The sequence below is a fragment of the Argentina anserina genome, chromosome 7 (genome assembly GCF_933775445.1).
Source record: "Argentina anserina chromosome 7, drPotAnse1.1, whole genome shotgun sequence".
NCBI lineage: Eukaryota > Viridiplantae > Streptophyta > Magnoliopsida > Rosales > Rosaceae > Argentina > Argentina anserina.
Window position 1 is genome coordinate 17,794,390 of NC_065878.1, and position 18,890 is coordinate 17,813,279.

At 37.1% G+C, this 18,890-nt stretch overlaps 3 protein-coding genes across 5 annotated transcripts in view; 1 reads left to right on the forward strand and 2 right to left on the reverse strand.

The window, feature by feature from the left end:
* Window positions 1–18,890, forward strand: part of LOC126802605 (mitochondrial import inner membrane translocase subunit TIM14-1) — a 258,334-nt gene that overhangs the window by 133,149 nt on the left and 106,295 nt on the right. The window lies entirely within an intron of this gene.
* On the reverse strand, window positions 1,341–3,687 carry LOC126802594 (tetraspanin-6). The gene is given in 3 exon segments (XM_050530239.1): window positions 1,341–1,608; window positions 2,423–2,739; window positions 3,157–3,687. Coding segments are annotated over 3 exon segments (849 nt in total). The 5' UTR covers window positions 3,649–3,687; the 3' UTR covers window positions 1,341–1,568.
* On the reverse strand, window positions 11,207–15,953 carry LOC126802583 (serine carboxypeptidase-like 27). 3 transcript variants are annotated; one of them, XM_050530227.1, is made up of 10 exons: window positions 15,840–15,953; window positions 14,837–15,244; window positions 14,657–14,752; window positions 14,398–14,490; window positions 14,185–14,270; window positions 13,790–14,050; window positions 13,007–13,134; window positions 12,837–12,932; window positions 11,864–11,969; window positions 11,209–11,729 (listed from the first exon to the last, which is right to left on the reverse strand). In XM_050530227.1, the coding sequence occupies exons 2-10, from the start codon at window positions 15,204–15,206 to the stop codon at window positions 11,589–11,591; spliced, it is 1,377 nt and encodes a 458-aa protein (XP_050386184.1). In that variant the 5' UTR covers window positions 15,207–15,244; window positions 15,840–15,953; the 3' UTR covers window positions 11,209–11,588. The 3 variants fall into 3 exon arrangements, with proteins under 3 accessions (XP_050386185.1, XP_050386184.1, XP_050386183.1); XM_050530228.1 differs by lacking the exon at window positions 15,840–15,953 and having other exon boundaries at window positions 11,207–11,729; window positions 11,880–11,969; window positions 14,837–15,823; XM_050530226.1 differs by lacking the exon at window positions 15,840–15,953 and having other exon boundaries at window positions 14,837–15,823.

An 18,890-nucleotide genomic window follows, 5' to 3' on the forward strand; every position in this document is an offset into this window, starting at 1 on the left:
TTTAAACCAATGGACCGGTCCAGCTTAATAAATAAATAAGTCGGTCCATGATACGGACATGATTTTGCCACCTCTAATCGCTAGGTAGTAATTTTTTTTAGGAAAAAACTTGCGTACAAACTAGTATGTACGCGTGCGTCCAAACTCTCGCTTATTTGCACACTTTGCGAATATAAATACATGATTTTAACCGTTCAAATGTTTAGTTCATTACTAAAGATCATTTCTGTAAAAGATCAACATAAACAAAAATCGTCTTCATAGTCGATTGCATCAAACAAATGAACGGTTATGGTGAAAGTTAGTAGTCTCATGATCAACCGTCAATTTGTTTGATGCAATCGACTATGAAGACGATTTTTGTTTATGTTGATATTTTACAGAAATGATCTTTAGTAATAAACTAAACTTTTGAACGGTTAAAATCATGTATTTATATTCGCAAAGTGTGCAAATAAGCGAGAGTTTGGACGCACGCGTACATACTAGTTTGTACGCAAATTTTTTCCTTTTTTTTATCATGCCAGTGGTTGAAGAATCTATAAAAGAACAAAACGACATCAGAGACGAGCACACGTGATATGTATGGGAAATAAGATAAGCTCATCCACGTTGAATAGTTTCCATGGAATTTTAGGGGATTTTGGTAAGACGAAAAAACTTCAGGTGTGGCCAAAGTTGCCGTCAATTTTCTATAGGTTTAGAGAGGTCGTGTGGACAAAAGCCTAGCCAGATTTCTGGTATGAGAAGAGGTCTAAGAAGTCCATTTGAGTAGTGGTTGAATAGTTCATGATCAGCCTAAACCTTGATTAAAAAATGATTGCTACAGTCACATTCCATATGATCTAAAAAATCTTGCTGTAATTCATATACAAGAAAAGAAGCTAGAAGATGATGACTCTAGCCATAGAATGGACCACCTGATGATGTATCACACTTTTTCAACAAACTTACTGTTGGGATGGCAGAATATAATGGACAATTGGTTGAAAAATTGATGGGAATTGAGTTGTCCAATTATTCGTTGCTTGAAGAAGATGGGAAAAGGATAGTACTCCATGTCTCCATGAGAATCTAATTACTACTGCCATAATCAAGGAAGCCAGAGTTCGAACTTTCTCTGGTAAACCTAGGACTTCTTACAGTTTGACCCAACATAATCTAAGCAATAAGTTGCATATGCTTCATCCTGCAGTGATTGCTACATTGTATGAACACCCTCAGATAGATATAAAACTACAATTTGAATCGAGATATATGAGGGCTAGAGCCTAGAGGGGGAGGAGAACACTTGCTCAAACACATAAATTAAGTTGAGAGCTTTAGAAAAATTCACAGCATTGTCAAAAGGAAAAGGCAGTATATGACAGCAAAGTAGAAAACATGTAGTGGCCACTGGCCAGTATGATGTTTGAAACAAAAGTAAATTCATATCTTTGTACAAAACTTAGAATTATATGCAAGAAAAAGGAAGGCTTTTGAGACCTCCAAATCCCATGCATACACTGGAAAAGAAACTGGATATTTTTAAAGCACCTATAGCAACAAGATATAATTTCTTTATTCAACTAGTAAAGCTGTTCTCTTCTGTGATGCCACCATCTCCACCTGCAACAGAAACAAAATTAATTAAATGGTCCAATAGGAAAAGAAGTAATGAGAGGGAGAGTGACTGAAAGCTTTTTAACTCGGCTTGCAAATATGGATCTACCAACTTCATGACAAACAATGGTGACCAGACCCTGCCAGGGTTTCACAGTTTAAAGTCCCTATTGGAAAATTGGTCTCTTCTCTTACATTATGTGATATAATTTTCAAAAGAAAAATCATCAGGTATTAAGGTTAGGTATTTCTCAAGTCCGAAACCTAGTATCTTTAGCTTTAGACATTCATACAGCAGTCATTCCAAAACCTACTCCAAACCCTAAATTTTAATTCATAATTTGGAGCAGAATGTTACCGATCAGACAAGTTGTAACAAATTATGAGTTGGACGGAGGGATCAACTATACTAGTCTTCTCACCAGGATTGTGCAAATGCATGATATAATGGGAGGCATAGAGATTTTAAAGCTTCAACTAAAACTGCATATGCATCTTTGCAACTCGCATGGCAAACATTTTACAGACAGATCACCCACCAAGATTCAGAATTAGCAGACCTTTTCAGAGCAACTTTGATAAACACTACCATTTCTCAATTTTCTCCTTACAAATTTGCACTTTTAATGATCTTTGTTGTCACTTTATATATAGTTTCCAAATTAAAATGACACTTTCTTTGCTAATCTTTTCCAAAACCAACCACTTAGCTATTAACTAACCGACACTTTTGATACAGAACAAGCACATCATGCATGTTTACATAAAACATTAGAAATATTCTGTTTCAGGGCTAGAGTATAGTACTGAACTAACTCACCAGTGGTAATCCCATCTTGGCCGGACTTTGGACATCCGGTTCTGGCCATAGGGGTAATCGGTTTCAGCTCGTTTGGTGTTTTGGAAAGCACAGCAACCAATGGAATATATTCCAATGAGGACGACAAGCATCACAATGTTGAGCACAGAAAGCTTGTGCCAGTCCCTTTTGATATCTTCAAGCACTCCTGCCTTGCATGAATCACACTCTTAGCATAACAAATTAGGGGAATTGTTCCACCGGTAGCAATCCGGGTCTTGACTCACTGTTGTTGCCATGTTGTAGTTGCATTCTGTTGGTGGCTTGCAACAACCAGACTATATATAACCAAGTATGCACTTAATAGTTGATCAAGGAAGGCTATTTCTTTAATTAATTAATACATGAGATATGTTTCAATAAATATTATGCATATACATATGAATCATCAAGGGTTAAAAGAGAATGATCAATTTTGATATGCTTATGTTTTTGTGTTAATTGTGCTCGTTTCCGAATTACTGAGTCCATATCAATCATCACTTCTTCTTTTTTCCCAAACAAATGAAACAAACATGATGAGGGTAACCAAAAGAAACAGATCTTGCAAATTATGTAGAGAAAATAGGAATAGGAAGAACAAGTAAATAGAAATCAGTCCCAGACATACAAGACCAGGGCCTTTAAAGTTAAAACCATAATTACCATTACCAAACACAACTTCCAAAACCATAACTGAAAAATGATCAAGTTACCTGTATAGGAGACATGTCCTTCTCAAGATAATCAAGAGGAGTCCAAACAAGAAGCTTTGCACAAGTCTTAGACCCCAAAATACAACTCCTAATGTTGCTCCAGTAATTGGGGTCCTTAATTCTCATCCTCAACCATGGTGAGTAATCCTCAAGATGGTATTCCTTATAAGCCCTACCTGCCACATCAACTCCAGCACCTTGACTTGTAACCACAAATCCAAACACAGTCAACCCCATCAGGGTTACAATAAGGAGCAGCATGACTACTAAGTACACCCAAAGCGCCCAAGCAACATTGAAACAAGCTCCAATGAACCCAGCTAGAGATATGATTAGCACAACAAAACCAATCACTAACAGTGGGGTCTGGAGGAAGCTTTCACATGTTGTGCTGCTCCTTGCCATCCATAGACCACTACCAATAATAGGTATTGATGCTAGAAGAGTGAAGAGGTTCAAGAACCCAATCACTGTGTTGCTCAACCTGTACATTTTGCTTAGTTCTCTTTCTGGTTCTCCTTGTGATTTGTGTAGTGGTGTCCTCTCTTATATATATTCAGATTCCTTTTCTCTTTTATTGGGTGGCATTGCTTTAACTACTTTGTGTAAGGTACTAAAAGCTTCAAGAATTCAAAATAGTTTATCCCCTTTTCCTCTATTTGCATGCTTTGCCTGTATTATTGTTAAGGTATTCATATGAATTACTGTACCTGATAGTAACTAAATCATTCACTTGTATATGACTAAACTGTCCAATTCCTTAGCTTGGTAAACATTGGTGACGTTCAATGGCGGATCCAGGATCTAAATGGTACACGGGCTAATTTTAACGAAAAAAAACTTATTTTCTGACTTCTCTTTAACTCTATTTGGTTTTACGTAACCGTAGCGGTTCCTATATCTCTTATTTTAGAAAAATTAATTCAAGATCGATGCACTGCATGTATAAGTAATAATCAATTGAAGCTCAATTGCATATAAACGAGTGTCTATTCCTTCTTGTGGCATGACTAAGAAGCTCCTCAATCTTGATTGTTGTATTTGTGGGAATGATCATGAGCATGAATGATTTTCATGTTCTAGTTTGCAATGATATAGTTTGGAAAAGATATGTGATTTAGTTAATTTCTTCCGCTCATGATTAGAATACCTTATTCATATACATCAAAAATTGCATTGTTGGTGAGATTGAAAAGCTTTTGTATATGTATAGTTAGAGACACCAACCTCTTGGACCAAAATATGTAGCAAGAAACCCCTAAATTGAATGGCACAAAAATGAAGTCCTTACAAGGAAATGAGGATGTAGATTGATAAAGTGATCTTGAATTATGGGTGCACGTTTTTACGCACACGCATGGGTTCATCATCCCCCATTTTCCTCAGTACTGGTTCTTTGTTATGGTTATTGTTCTTGGTTCCTTTTTGTCAGGCACATCTCATTCATGTGTTGAGTTTCGATGGTGGTTTGTATGATGATATATTGTTTGTGGGTTTCTATATGATCTGTGCACTGATTATGGATTGGCGTCGGGTATGCGGGCTTCTTCGCTCCGATTCAGTACACTCTACTTCCTTATGGCTGCCAATGTTGATGGCGACGTTAATGTTAGCTAACTTTAGTAGAGGATGTGGTGGTATTATTAGCATATGTGCTTTTATGATTTCGGTTGTAGGGTCTCTTACCCATAGATTAGTGAGTCTTCAGTTTCCTTTCACTCATTCTAGATTGATTGAGTTGACGTACCATGCTCTTTGTATTATTTCCTTTTAGCCTAGGGTATGTGCGGGTCTTGTACGTTGGGCTTAGTCTCTTTTATGAATTATTCATTAACCAAAAAAAAAAAGTGATATGTGATTCACATCCAAAACCAATTTGGCAATGGATGAAGCGGCCCAAACCATTATAAACTCACAAGCTAGGTCCAAATTTCCAACGTGTGATGTATATTTTCAACACGCTCCCGCACGTGTGGCGAATTTTCAAGCCATACATGTGGACAACTTTTTGGGTGACGTGGAGTCGTGTGGCCATTTGGGCTTCATACGTGGACGTGGGTAAACCGTTCTGATACTATGATAAAGTAATCCGGGGTTCACATCCAAAACAAATTGGCTATAGATGGAGTGGCTCAAACTCTTATAAACTCACATGTTAGGTCTTAATTCCCAATGTGGGATGTATATTCTCAACACGCCCCTGTACGTGTGGCAAATTTTCAAGCCATACACGTTGACAACATTTTGGGTGGTGTGGAGCGTGTGTAGCTATTTGGGTTTCACACGTGGACGTGGGTAATATGACTCTGATACCATGATAAAGTGATATGAGGTTCACATCAAAAACCAATTGACAATGAATGTAGTAGTCCAAACCCTTATAAACTCACATGCTAAGTCCAAATTCTCAATATGAGATGTATATTCTCAACATAGATAGATATGGAGGCGGCAAGGAAGTCATTGGAGAAGGAAGCTCCATGAATACACTGACCCAAATTTACGCTGATAGTCAAACAAAGATCTCAGATAACATCACTTACTGAGATCCTTAACTTACGATCAAGCTAACCTTGATACAAATATTTTTCTCTTAGATTAAAGACTGATGTAATGCATTGGATTATATAAATACTAAGAATGTTTGCCTCAAAAATCTTGCAAGGGCTTTAGCCCAGGGAAGCCACTGGCTAGATCCGCCAGTGGTGACGTTGGACTAGATAATTCTTCAACAACTTTACTTTGTTACTGCTCAATGTATATATAATCACGATGCACGTGATCAGTTTCAGGAGTTATACCGGGTACGTACAAGCTCTTCAACAGTTCAACCTCACTCATTTTCTCTAATCGAGCTACAAGAGTTTATTCACTTATCTTTTAGAGATCGAATGAATACACATCATATTACAAATATTTAAAGAAAAAAATCACTCAAAAAATTAAAACTTAAAACATAAAACTATAGCTGGTGAATTGATCAATAGGAATAAGTTCAATATGCATTGTCCAAGGCAAGAAAAGCATAATTTTAGGTATAGATCGAATTTGGGAAATTAGAGAATGTTTTGATTCAGTGAGTTTAGCTTTTGCTTTTGACTGATGAAGGGTCCCTATTTTAGCTTCTTTAAGAAGCATGATCTGCAGCAGCAGATTAGAATCATTCGACCCTACTTGGCAACAAGGGAATAGAATATATGAGCTTATGTATAGCCTTCTTATCCTCACTGGTTGATCGACCTCTAAAAAGCTTCTAATTATTCAATTAATGGCCTTGTTTGGTTCTCTTTACGGCTTCCACTACAGACCAGTTTTCTTTAGGGAAGAGTTTTCTATTAAGTATCCAATCCTTACTTTGATTGATAATTTGATATGATCCCTACGAAACAATCTTATATAATACATGTATAACTATACATTGTGTATACATATATACACGTACTATAGAGCATGCATGGATCATGAAATTCCACGCACATGCATTCATGTATGTAATATGGTTAACTTAACAACAAAGAAAGCAAACTATTTGAATGCAGCTCGAAAGTTTCAACGCTGCACCTAAAAGATTATCGATACGCTGTCTTAAGGCTAAACACATAAAATTGTTACGTCGATCTTCGACTAACTTAAGGAAGACTAACTTTGAACTTTTGTAAATATATGGTGAAATTAGGTATCCGAATCTTATATATGAATATGACACGATTTAGAGAATGAATTTTCTAATATCTATTTATTTTACACAGCATACTACATTTATAGTTTAGATTGTACTACAACCTTATGTACTATGCAGTTCCGTTCACATGGTCAGTAGCTGATCATGAAATTTATATTCAACCACCATTGGATATAAATCCAAAGATAAGGAGAATCTTTTTAAAATTAAGTTATTTTGTTTTCAACCCTTGGATTTACATCTAATAGTGGTTGAACATGAATTACATAGTCAGCTACTGACCGTGTGAACGATATTGGTGTACTATGTACTACCATATACATAATAGGTAAGTACTAACTACATAATGTACATCCCTAAATTACATTTTATGACTCACGCTGACACTCCCCATCAAGTTGGCACATACACATTAACCCATGTCCAACTTGCTAAGTGAGTCATAAAACGCTTTCTTAGAAACTCATTTAGTGAATATATCTGCAAGCTGCTCTTCAGTATGGACAAAAGAGAAGCTAATAATCTTTGCATCTAGCTTCTCTTTTATGAAGTGACGATTCACCTCTACGTGTTTAGTATGATCATGTTGTACTGGATTATGTGATATATCAATTGCTACTTTATTGTCACAATACAATTACAGCACTTTTTAACTTAACACTCAAATCACGTAACAAAATTCTCAACCACAACAATTCACACTCCATGAGTTATACTTCTATGCTCAGCCTCAACACTCGATCGAGCCACATCTTTCTATTTCTTATTATTCCATGTGACTAAATTACCTCCCACAAAGGTAAAGTAACTTGATGTTGACCTCATGTCTGTAATATGTACAGCCCAGTCTGGATCTGTAAAGCCACTAACCTCAAGAATGTTATTGTGTTTAGAGAACATTACTCATCTCCTTGGAGCTGACTTCAAGTATCTCAAAATTCTCACAACAGCATCCATGTGACTCTAACTTGGATTATGCATGAACTAGCTCACTACACTATTGCATAAGCAATATCTGGTTTAGTATAGGTTGAATAAATCAAGCACACAACTAACCTCTGACAGCGATCTCGATCAGTTGGTGTTTGGTCTGGATACTCTGCTAGACGATAGTTTTGCTCAATAAGGGTGCCGATAGGTGTGCAATCTAACATACATGTCTCTGTCAACAAATCAAGTATGTACTTCCTCTGGCACAAGTAGATCTCCTTTCTCCCCCTTGTTACCTCAATCCCTAAGAAATACTTGAGATCACCCAAGTCTTTCATCTTAAACTCAGAAGACAAATGTCTTTGCAGCCGATCCATCTCTACAATATCATTGCCAGTAATCACCATATCATTAACATATATAATCAAAGTTACTACTTCCCTTGCTGATGCTTAAGAAACAGGGCATGATATGAATTACTCTGTTTGTAATCAATCTTCCGCATAAACTGTGAGAACCTCTCAAAACATGTACGAGGTGATTGTTTAAGACCATATAGAGACTTACTCAATTTGCACACAAAATCACCAGAAAAAGTAGTTACGTACCCTAAAGGGAGACTCATATACACCTCTTCAGCTAACTCTCCATAAAGAAATGCATTCTTGATATCAAGCTATCAGAATGACTAATTCAAACTAGCAGCAAATGAAAGAATAACTCAGATAGTGTTTGCAACAAGAGCAAAATTCTCATCATAATCAATATCATATGTCTAAGTAAACCCCTTTGTAACAAGGCGTGCTTCATACTTGCTTATTGATCCATCCGCTATATGCTTCACAGTGAACACCCAACAACACCCTACAACCTTCTTGCCATGTGGTGGAGGCACAAGTTCTCAAGTATCATTTTTCTGCAATGCCTGCTTTCCTCCATTTTAGATCCCCAATGCATCCTGCACTTTGTTAGGTACTGATAGAGCAGATATTTGATTCACAAAAGATACATATGAGTTTGATAATCTCCGGGTGGACATATAGTTGGCTACTGGATATTTTGATTTGGTTTGTAAATTAGGTTCATATCTTTTGGGGAGTTGACCTCTAGTAGACATGTTTGGTAACACATATTGCCCACTATCAGACTCATTACTAGTACTAGTGGATGGACATACCTCAGATGAGTGATTTTCTGCACCAGTAAGTTGTTGGTCATGGGTATGAGTGATGACCGGGGGGGGCAGTTGTTCTCTCAACTATTGGTTCTCTTTATGGAACCTGGGTGTCTGATGCTTCTACCATTGATTGAGCTTTTGCCATTGCTGGTACCTGATATCTAAAGTTTCCACCTCATAATGAGTTTCTGCTACTGAAGTCAAAGTATCTCCAACAATGACTCTTTCTGATTCCTCCCCCTCGCCATGATACAGTTATTTAAAAAATGAATTCTCCCCTTGAATGACTAGATCAAAAGGAGTATGACTCTTTCAAAAGCTCGGAGAATAGGTAGAACGATGACTCTTAGCAATGACACATGTTTCACAACGCAAAGATGACTCATCCACACTAATAAACAAAGAATGCATGCTTTTTTTCATAACATGAAAAGATGAATGTCCCAATCGACGATGCCACAACCAAATTTCACTTATCTTATTAGAACTTGTTGTCAGAGCTGTGGGTGGTTGTGCTCCTGGTTTCTGTCCTGCATATGTCTGATCCAGGTGAAACAGTTTGCCCCTCAAATCCCTCCGATCGAGTATCTCCCTGGTGAGAAGATCCTAAAAAATCACATACATAGGGAAAAAGGTTATAGAGCATCGAGACTCAATGTTCAATTGGAGGACAAATTACAAGTGATGTGATAAATCAAGTATATATAGAACATTATGAAGTTCTAAAGTATGAGTGATACGAACTGACCATCTCCTTAACACAGGAAAAGCCTCACCATTAGCATTAGTGACATATGACACAGGTGGAGGAGATAACTCAGTAATATAGTATGATTTATCATAAGTCATATGATCGGAGGCACTAGAATCAATAATCCAAGTATCAGAACCAACAAAGTTATAAACTTTCAAAGCCATATCGATTTTACCACTAGCTCGAGGTTTTGAAGTGACAGAAAAGTTACCACTTGTGCAGTATTGGCCCAACACATGTCTAGAGTCATGCAAGAACTCAACTCTCCAACCATTCTTGCCATCCAACTCACGAATAGCATTCTCATCATCTCTCATGTGGACAAAATTAATGAAAGCATAACCAGGTGATCTCCTTACAACCTAGATTCTACTGATCATTTCAAAGTTATGAAACTCAACATCAAGCTCTCCTTCATAAACCCAAGAATCCAAATTGTCAACGTACATACGAGACTTTTTTTTTTTAAACACTGAAAACTGATATGAAACCTGCCTCTGGTGAACCTTCACTATTGGTGCACTGCAGCATGTGTACTCGTACTGAGGACAAAAAAAAGGATTGGGCCAAGAGTAATTGGGCCCGATGAACTGGGTCAGACTAAGAAATGAGTCGAGCCAAACCAAGTTAGGTGCCAAAACGGGTCGAACTGAATCAGGTAGATCTGGGATACGACGTTGGTGCTGACCTAGAGCGGGCGGACAGATCGGGAAGAACCAAGAAGAGGCCGGAAGAATTCGGACGAGAGACGCCAACTCGGGTCAGGACTGGACTGCCAAGGAGCGGATCATAAATCGAAGACATCGGGGAAGAGATCGAATGATCTGATGGCAGTGCTGGGTTTGAAGGACCGACACGGGCGGCGCAGAAAAGAGAAACAATGACGCCGACCGAGGTTTGACGACGACAGCGGATTGGGTGCCCAAAGTAATCGCTGGGTGCCCGAACAGTCGAAAAAACAACCAAACAGAAATTGACAAAGACGGACGATGTCGAACACTTGCACATGATCAAATCCTAACAAAAGGGGTTTTAATTCCACAAATAGATTGTAGCAGAAACAAAGAGACAAAGTCTTTTCGAATCTTTGCTCTGATACCGAGTCAAATATGACACAATTTAGAGAATGAATTTTCTAGTATCTATTCATCTCACATGGGAAGCTACATATAGAGTTTACATTGTACTACAACCTTATGTACTATGTACTACCATATACATAATATGTAAGAACTAACTACATGATGTACATCCCTAAATTACATTTTATGACTCACACTGACAGAAACAAGGAATATGTGATCGACGTACGTCTGCCAGATCGATGTATATTGATACACAAGCATGATTGATCTTAACAAGTAACAACTAAGGAATATGATTAACGATGAAAAGAAAGAAGATATGATTGATAAATGCAGCTGAAGTATAAGCATACAAAAAGTAGATAGATTTAGAGAAAAGAAGGCTGAAAGATGCTAAACTTATAAAAATGTAAAAGCTTTGAGAACTTGCGGAGAAAACTGTATATATATGTCAAACATACCAGTACAATTTCACTGATGAGAACACTTATACTAAACTGAAACCCAATTGATATCTTGTAATATGAAGAATCCACCTATGTATAGTACAATTGCTCTTATCAGTAGCTTTCCTTCTCATGGATGCTATCCGTTATCCAATACCCAGATAGCAACTGCAGAAACAAAACGAAATTGATGCTGCTTTGGTAAAGAATGGAGAGGCATTCGAGATGAATACTTCTCTTATTTTGTCATCGTTTCCATCTTCAAGGCGTTTGTCTATGAAGAATGGTAATTGAGAATTTCAGGTGCTTGTGTTGCTTAATCAGCAAGAATTAATCTTTGAATAAGATTGGTCTGATATTAACTAGGCATTGGCTTGTTCTCCAAAAATGATCTGAAAAGGATGAAAGCTTCACGAGGTCGATGGAGTGGGACCTCATGTCCAGCTCCGGTGATGGTGACTAATGTCAGCCCCTTGTATATTTGGCTCCAGCCACCAACCTATAATACATGAGTGGAAAATTTTACAGTTCTTTATAAATTGATTTGGTTATTTCAACTTCTGATATAAAAAAAAACATAATGCAATTCAAGTTTCTTGTCATAAAGAGCATCCTCATATATACAACACTCACCTTGCCGGTATCATACCACGGAGACCAGTTGGTGATGGTTGGTAACTTCAGGGCGTCAATGGAGTAACGCGTGGCCGTCACAGGAACCACTGCATCAGTATCTCCACTGGACAAAGTGTTCATCATTCCATGTCAGATACAGAATGCACATCGTAAAACTAACAACTAAGTAGGAAAATTGTTAAGGGTATTGAGCATAATCCATAAGACCGTGCAAATTTAACTACTAGCAAGCCTTCATAAACAAATCCAAAAGAAATAGTATATCCAGCCTCTATTGAAGTTTAAACCCCACAACTGTAACAACGTGAACCTCCGGTCTTCAGTTCTTGAGTTTAATTATATAATCTAAACTAAATCATGCTTCTGAATCAACTCCATTTCCATCAGCACACTAAAATTTTCATTATCACTTCATCACATAATGAATCGGAAGCCTAAAGACTGTTCCACATTCCCAAACCGAAAAAAGAGTGTTCTATAATCATCCTCCTGGTCCTTATTTGTCCAAGTACAGTTCCCAAAGGAGGTCTGTAACACCTCTAAGGCTCTAATTTCAGACCAAATCATCAACACTGTCAGGAGCACACAACACCTTGGAGACTTAACAGTATCCACAAGCTACAGATGCTTCAACATGAAGTACAACATAATGAAACCCTGTCTAGCTGTTCGTGAGTGAATTTTTTAGTGAAAATACAAAAAGGTTTGCTACTGATAGTGCATTTTATCCTTAGCAATTTTGTGTATCGTACATGCCCGTTACCAGCTTATTGAAGGGGATAACAAAAACTTAAGCTAAACTGGTTCTAGATACCTTCACCATTACCACTTCTGTCGCTGCTACTGCTAGTGCTAAGCTAGTATTGTTCTACAGTATTATAAATCAAATTTTCCGGCAAACAACACTAAAGTGATTGGAATGCTAGAAATTCAAGGAATTTAGAAGAAATTTGGCAATGTGATAAGCTACCTGTATACCCATATCTTGACACCAGCAGCAATGAGCTCCTGATAAATTGGAAGCATAGACTGTGGAGAATCCGACCAGTAGTTTCCAACAACATCACTGCACAATATGCACCACATCTAAAGATCGCTATACAAGTACATGCACAAGAATATCAAGAAGAAATAGTCTACCTGCAAGTTTTCCATGGGTACGAAAGTCCTGTTACATTTGCATGGAGTGCCTTTTGAACTTCTGGATGGTTGAAATACTTTTCGGAATACCTCTCAGTGCATGGATCATATGCTCTGGACATCCATGGCTGAAGTTAAAAAGATCAAAATTAACCAACAAAGACCTCTGAATGATTTTAAGGAGATAAAGGTGCGGTTCGCAGAGTTCCGAGTATACTAATGATAAGTAAGGTAGAAATAAACTCTAAGCAAGTAATTTCACCTATGTGAACCACAAAGTTCCAATTAGAAATTTTATCTTCAATGAATCTAGAGGCTTTGTAATTGACAGCTAAAAAGGTAGGGAACTTGTTAACCAAGATAACATAAAACTTTGGGTCTGAAGAAAAGGACTGCAATGAGATGCATATTTTCTGATTTTCTCTATAAGACCCCATAAGATTTCCATACGGTAATTTATGATCAATAAGTTATTAACTTATTACCAAGCAAAGAATTCTCCAGTGAACCCACTAGAGACAACAAATTAAAGTCTAAGAATTTCAAAACTGTTTGTTCCTTTATAATCATATCTCAGTGACTTTACACAGTGTCCTAGCATATACATTGACCATCTGTGTGAAGGTAATATTTCCTTGAGCGGAATTCCTATCATACATGTGAAGGAAAAAAAAGAGATGCATATACGTGTACCACCAACCTAACTTAAAAATATGTACAATTAGAGAATGGTAATTGTTCTAATAAATCTCAAGAACAAGGAAATGAAGGGCCAGAACTTACATAATGGCCCCTCAAGTTGCGCTTTAGTGCTGCAGTGCTACTACAAGGACGAGTAAAAATGCTGTATGGGTCAATGTTTCCTAGCTCCGAAGCTGCTAGTTTGAGGGCCTCCATGCAAGCCAGTGATGGATGCTGAGAGATATCCAAGTCACACTTAACTCGCAGTACCCGATAGGTGGAGTCAGATATTAAACCATGTGTCCACCAGTATTCGAATGTGCCAACAAAATCATGGTAATCATCGGTCACCGCATTTCCTACCTGGTAGAGATAAATAATCAACAAAAACATTGACGTCTAAATTCGAACAGAATCTTAGTACATTATAGTAGGCATTAGTAAATGGTATAACTTTACATTTGCACATCACTGCAATTCAAGAGAATCATTCTTACCAAAAATCCCTTAAAATTGATATCCGGATTGTGAATTCCCTTATTTCTCTCATAAACCAATTGAGACAGCTGAGGAACATAATGACCTGAAAGTGATATTCAAAGATGCACTTGTAATCATGATATCTAAGAGTGTACAAGTAGAAAACTGAGTACAAATGAAACTAAAAGAGGGACGGGTGTAAATTAGGTAGAGGTAGAGTAATTCAGCACCTGCATAACTTTCTCCAGCAATGTAGAAATCTCTGTGCTTGTACTGTGGAAACCGCTCGAACCAATTTACCAGAAACGTATATGCATCTTCAGCTACAAACGCAAGTCACGCAGATACTCAAAAGGGGAAATCAGGAAAGCCACAAACCAATTTGTAAACAAGGAAACTATGTTCAGACACTCCATGAATATTCCAAATGCAAGTCCCTCACACACTGATGAATACTATAACAACAACAAAATAAAAGTGAATAACAACCTGTTCTCTTGTCCCCAGCTGTATACAAATCTGAAGATGTATTCGTATATGAAAATCCAACACCAGCTGGCGATTCAAGGAAAAGCAAATTTGCCACTGCAAATATTTGGAAATCATTTAGAACAATCCAAAATTATTAGTGGCTAATGGAGAGAAAATGCATCATAAGTTAACACATACAATTGTTCCAAGCATATTGATTCAAGTAAAGGGTTTTTCCATCAGGTCTAATATGAAAAGGTCCAATCTCTTCAGCTGCTCCATAAGCAACAGAAGAACAGCCTGGACCACCATTGAGCCACAACACTAACGGTCTGGACTCCGGTCCCCGATGTGCTGGGGATTCGACCAACCAGTAAAACAATGCTCTCCCAGCTTGCTCGTTGGCAGTGACATAACCAGAATACTGGCGGAACCCCACATTGGCCGGCTGCCCTGGCAACTGTGTTATTCTATCCCTCACTTGATCTTGAATAGAAGAAGCAAAACAAGCTCCAAATGAAAGTAGCAAAATGCAGATAGATGCAAATAGAGAGTTTTGGTAACCCATCAAAACTCAAAACATTAACAATTCAAATGAAGTAATTCCTGCACAAGTAGATCAATTACAACAAAATTCAAAAGAAACCCAGAAGCACAAATCCCGAACACAATTCTGGGTTTCCAGTGAATTTATCTACAGGGCACTTAAACCTATAAAAAGCCAGATCCCAATATATCTGACTATCTGATTCTGCAAAGAATCACTCTACAGAGACTTAAAAATAAAACCTACAATAGCAAAGTGAGACTTCCCTGTGCCTCACATTCATAAAGACTTGGCCTTTCTCTTACAGAAGGCCAATGATTGTGATGAGTTGTTTTTCCTATGGTTTAAAATTTCCAAACTTGAATTCCTTTTCTCTTTCTTGCGTTTGCCTCACTCAGTAGATTGACCAAATAAGTAGGGTGTTGCACATGGGGCTGTGAAAATTCAAGCTTGTCTGCAAGTCTGCAGATCCCATATTAAAACAATGGAATCCCAACACCCAAAAGGCGTAACATCTTTCTCCAAGTATCTTCTAAACTAAAACACTACAAGGAGGGCTTGCATATTTGGTTCAAATAATGATGAAGAAAACTCACAGAGCTATGAAACTAATGAAGAACATAACACGCTGAAGTGTTAGCAGTGGTTTGTTACCTCATGGTGCCTTGTAGTGTAGTGGTGACCCAGTACACATGTAGTAAAGCTCAGCCCGGGAATGAAGGAATCAATGGGTGAGCTTGGCTTTACTGTCTAATCTCTATCTCTCTCTCTCTGTCTCTGAGTCGTCTCAGTCAGAGACAGAGAAAGTTTTCATTTTTCTTTTCACCTTTTGTTTTTACTTTAGAACAAGTAAGTATGAAATATCATCGTATGAAATGATATACCCTCTGAAACATGGACCAGTTGGTCTGTCAGATGGAATTCTGGTACAATATTATTTGAGCTTCTCAAAATATCTATGAGGAAATTTCCATGATTCACATGGTATATTCTATTTTTAACTGAACAGAAACAATTGGAGAAAGAAGATGGGATTTAAAGCCTGTGATTTAATGCCACATGAATTAGACATGTCAGCTGCACATGCCCATTACTCGAAATATTATGAGCAAGAAATAACTACCCCAAAAGGACTAAAGGAGTAATCTTTTTTTCTTTTCCTATCAAGAACCCACAGAATTCCAAGCCTCCAACTTTCTCAAATTCCATTACTGTGATTCACTTCAGGTTACTTTCATTGATAAAAACCCTGATTCTGTCACACTAATTCAAGATCATATTTTCAGAATAGAAGAGAAAGAAGGTTAATTTGGTAGTGAATTTCAACAGTTGCGGCTTATAGTGGATGAGTCAAGTGGTGGAGTTGAGACAAAGAGTGTTGAGGGGTGGGGGATATTGCTAAGAGTGGCCTACCATGTTAGGGGGAGATAGGAAAGTAGACCATGAAAATGAAGGCAGTTCAATTCAAATTGTATGGAGGGGGAGTGGGGGACCAAACGTGGCTCCACATCCATGCTCGACTCGTCTTCATGTCGGATTTTCCTTTTGTTTTTCAATGGCAAGTAGTAGGAATATAGGAAATTTCATGCTTTAACGAGTCGTTCACACATCGAAAAAGGTTTAATTAAATGTCTTACTATTAAGTGATGTTGACCTAAAATATACAAATTCTTAAGTAACATATAAGTTAAATTACATTATGACATAGATGGTAACACATTGCAAAAAGTGTGCCGACGCGGTCAACATGTCTACCCTCACATAGTCAAGTCCGATAATGCTAGTACTCCACCGACTTTATCCACTAGTGAAGGTCGGGCATGAGGTTTTAATACAAGAGTTTTCGACATTCATGTGTGGTACCATTACTTAAACCTTAAGATGTCTCTCCACTTCTTCAACATGAGATTCTAACCGGCTCTAATCCAAGCAGGGGCGGATCTACCTTAGTCTATGGGGTTGCTCAAGCATTCCCCAATCTAAGGTAAAAGAAAAAAAATATAGGTATATAAAACTTTATTTTTTTAGCTTGGGTTTCCTGAAGCATCCCTAAATCTCCCGTAGACTCCGGTTTGACTTCCTCTCTTCCTCAACTTCACACTTCTTTGGTTCTTCCACACCCTCAATAGCGCGTCCCCCTCAACCAACTAGGCTACGATGCGCTCTGACACTACTACCATTGTACGTTTTCAAATATAATCTATTATACTATTATGTAAAATCTTGAGCCAAAACAAAAGCATTCAAATCAAATTATTTCATGATTTTATGAGAAATGTAGACTTTGGAAGTTAAAATATTCAAATTTATTTTTCCATATCTTCTCTAAATTTTCATGACCAACTGCAACCTTCAATATTTCAGTCTTCATTGGTCAATTTATATTAAGAAATAGAATGTTGAATCTTAAATGATGAGGAGGTGATTACAGAGATCGAATATTCATCGACTAATATGCGAGAAAATTTTAATATGTGCGAGAGATTTATATTAATTTTGTGTATAAATTTTAGTTTCGATTAATAAAATTATCTCGCACTATCGATATTCTCTACTACTTTTTTTTTTGTAGAAAAGTTCAAGTATCTCTAATATTGTGATCCAGGATCTGCCACTGAATCCAAGCAAATATTATTCTAACAATGTTTGTACCCTCTTGATTTTGCGTCACATAGCAGGACTCCATCTTTCTTCCTAATTAATCAAGCATATTTGTTAAGCACTATTTATGAATAGCCGATAACTTGAAAAATTGGTAATCCTTTTTCGATCTATACTAATTAAACATTGCACGTACTATTACGATAGATTTTGATGCGCATCCGCGCACAGATCAACATCACCGTGATTGGCATAGTGTGCTCTCTGGCCCTGTAGGTTTGAAGTATTGTTGAGAGATCATTATATGAAGTTGTTAAGTTTCATTTTCTATCGAGCATTAACTTCGAATTCAGTGTGAGAATGTACAATTTTAGAAATTAACCATTTGCAGTGATCGGTCATGTACTTGTACGTTTAGGTAAGAAATGGCATTCATGCAATCTCAGTAATCAATTTATTGACGAAAACATATAGGTAAAATTTTGGACTTCGTTATGATCATGCATGTTTGGACATTTATGTGAACTTCAGATTAAAAGCCTTCTGAGAGTTCAGGAATGGTCTCGAAAAGCATTATATGGCATGGCTCTGAGGTTTCATGCCATTTTACAGTTTTAGGCAAGATATATATATATATATATATATTTCCTATTAAGAGTAAAGCTTTATTCTGAAATTTCAGAGTGAAGTTCCAATTTTGACACACTTTACGGTCAAATTTTTTCACCATAAGCGATTCAATATTTAGGCATGTTATTCAAGATCATCTCTACAAAGTTTCGTCCAATTTGACAATGGTTTGAGCTTTCAAAATTGATATTTACACGAACGGTTCACGTTGAACAATTTTAATTCATTCATTGATTTAATCTAATTTTAATACCTTAACGATGTCTGAATTAGATGAAATTTTGTAGAAATGATCTTGAATAGCATACCTAAATATTGAATTACTTATGGTGAAAACATTTGACCGAAAAGTGTGTCAAAATTGGAACTTTACTCTGAAATTTCAGAGTGAAGCTTCACTCTGGATAATGACTGTATATATATATATATATATATATATATACACGTGTAACGTACATACACTACACAACAATT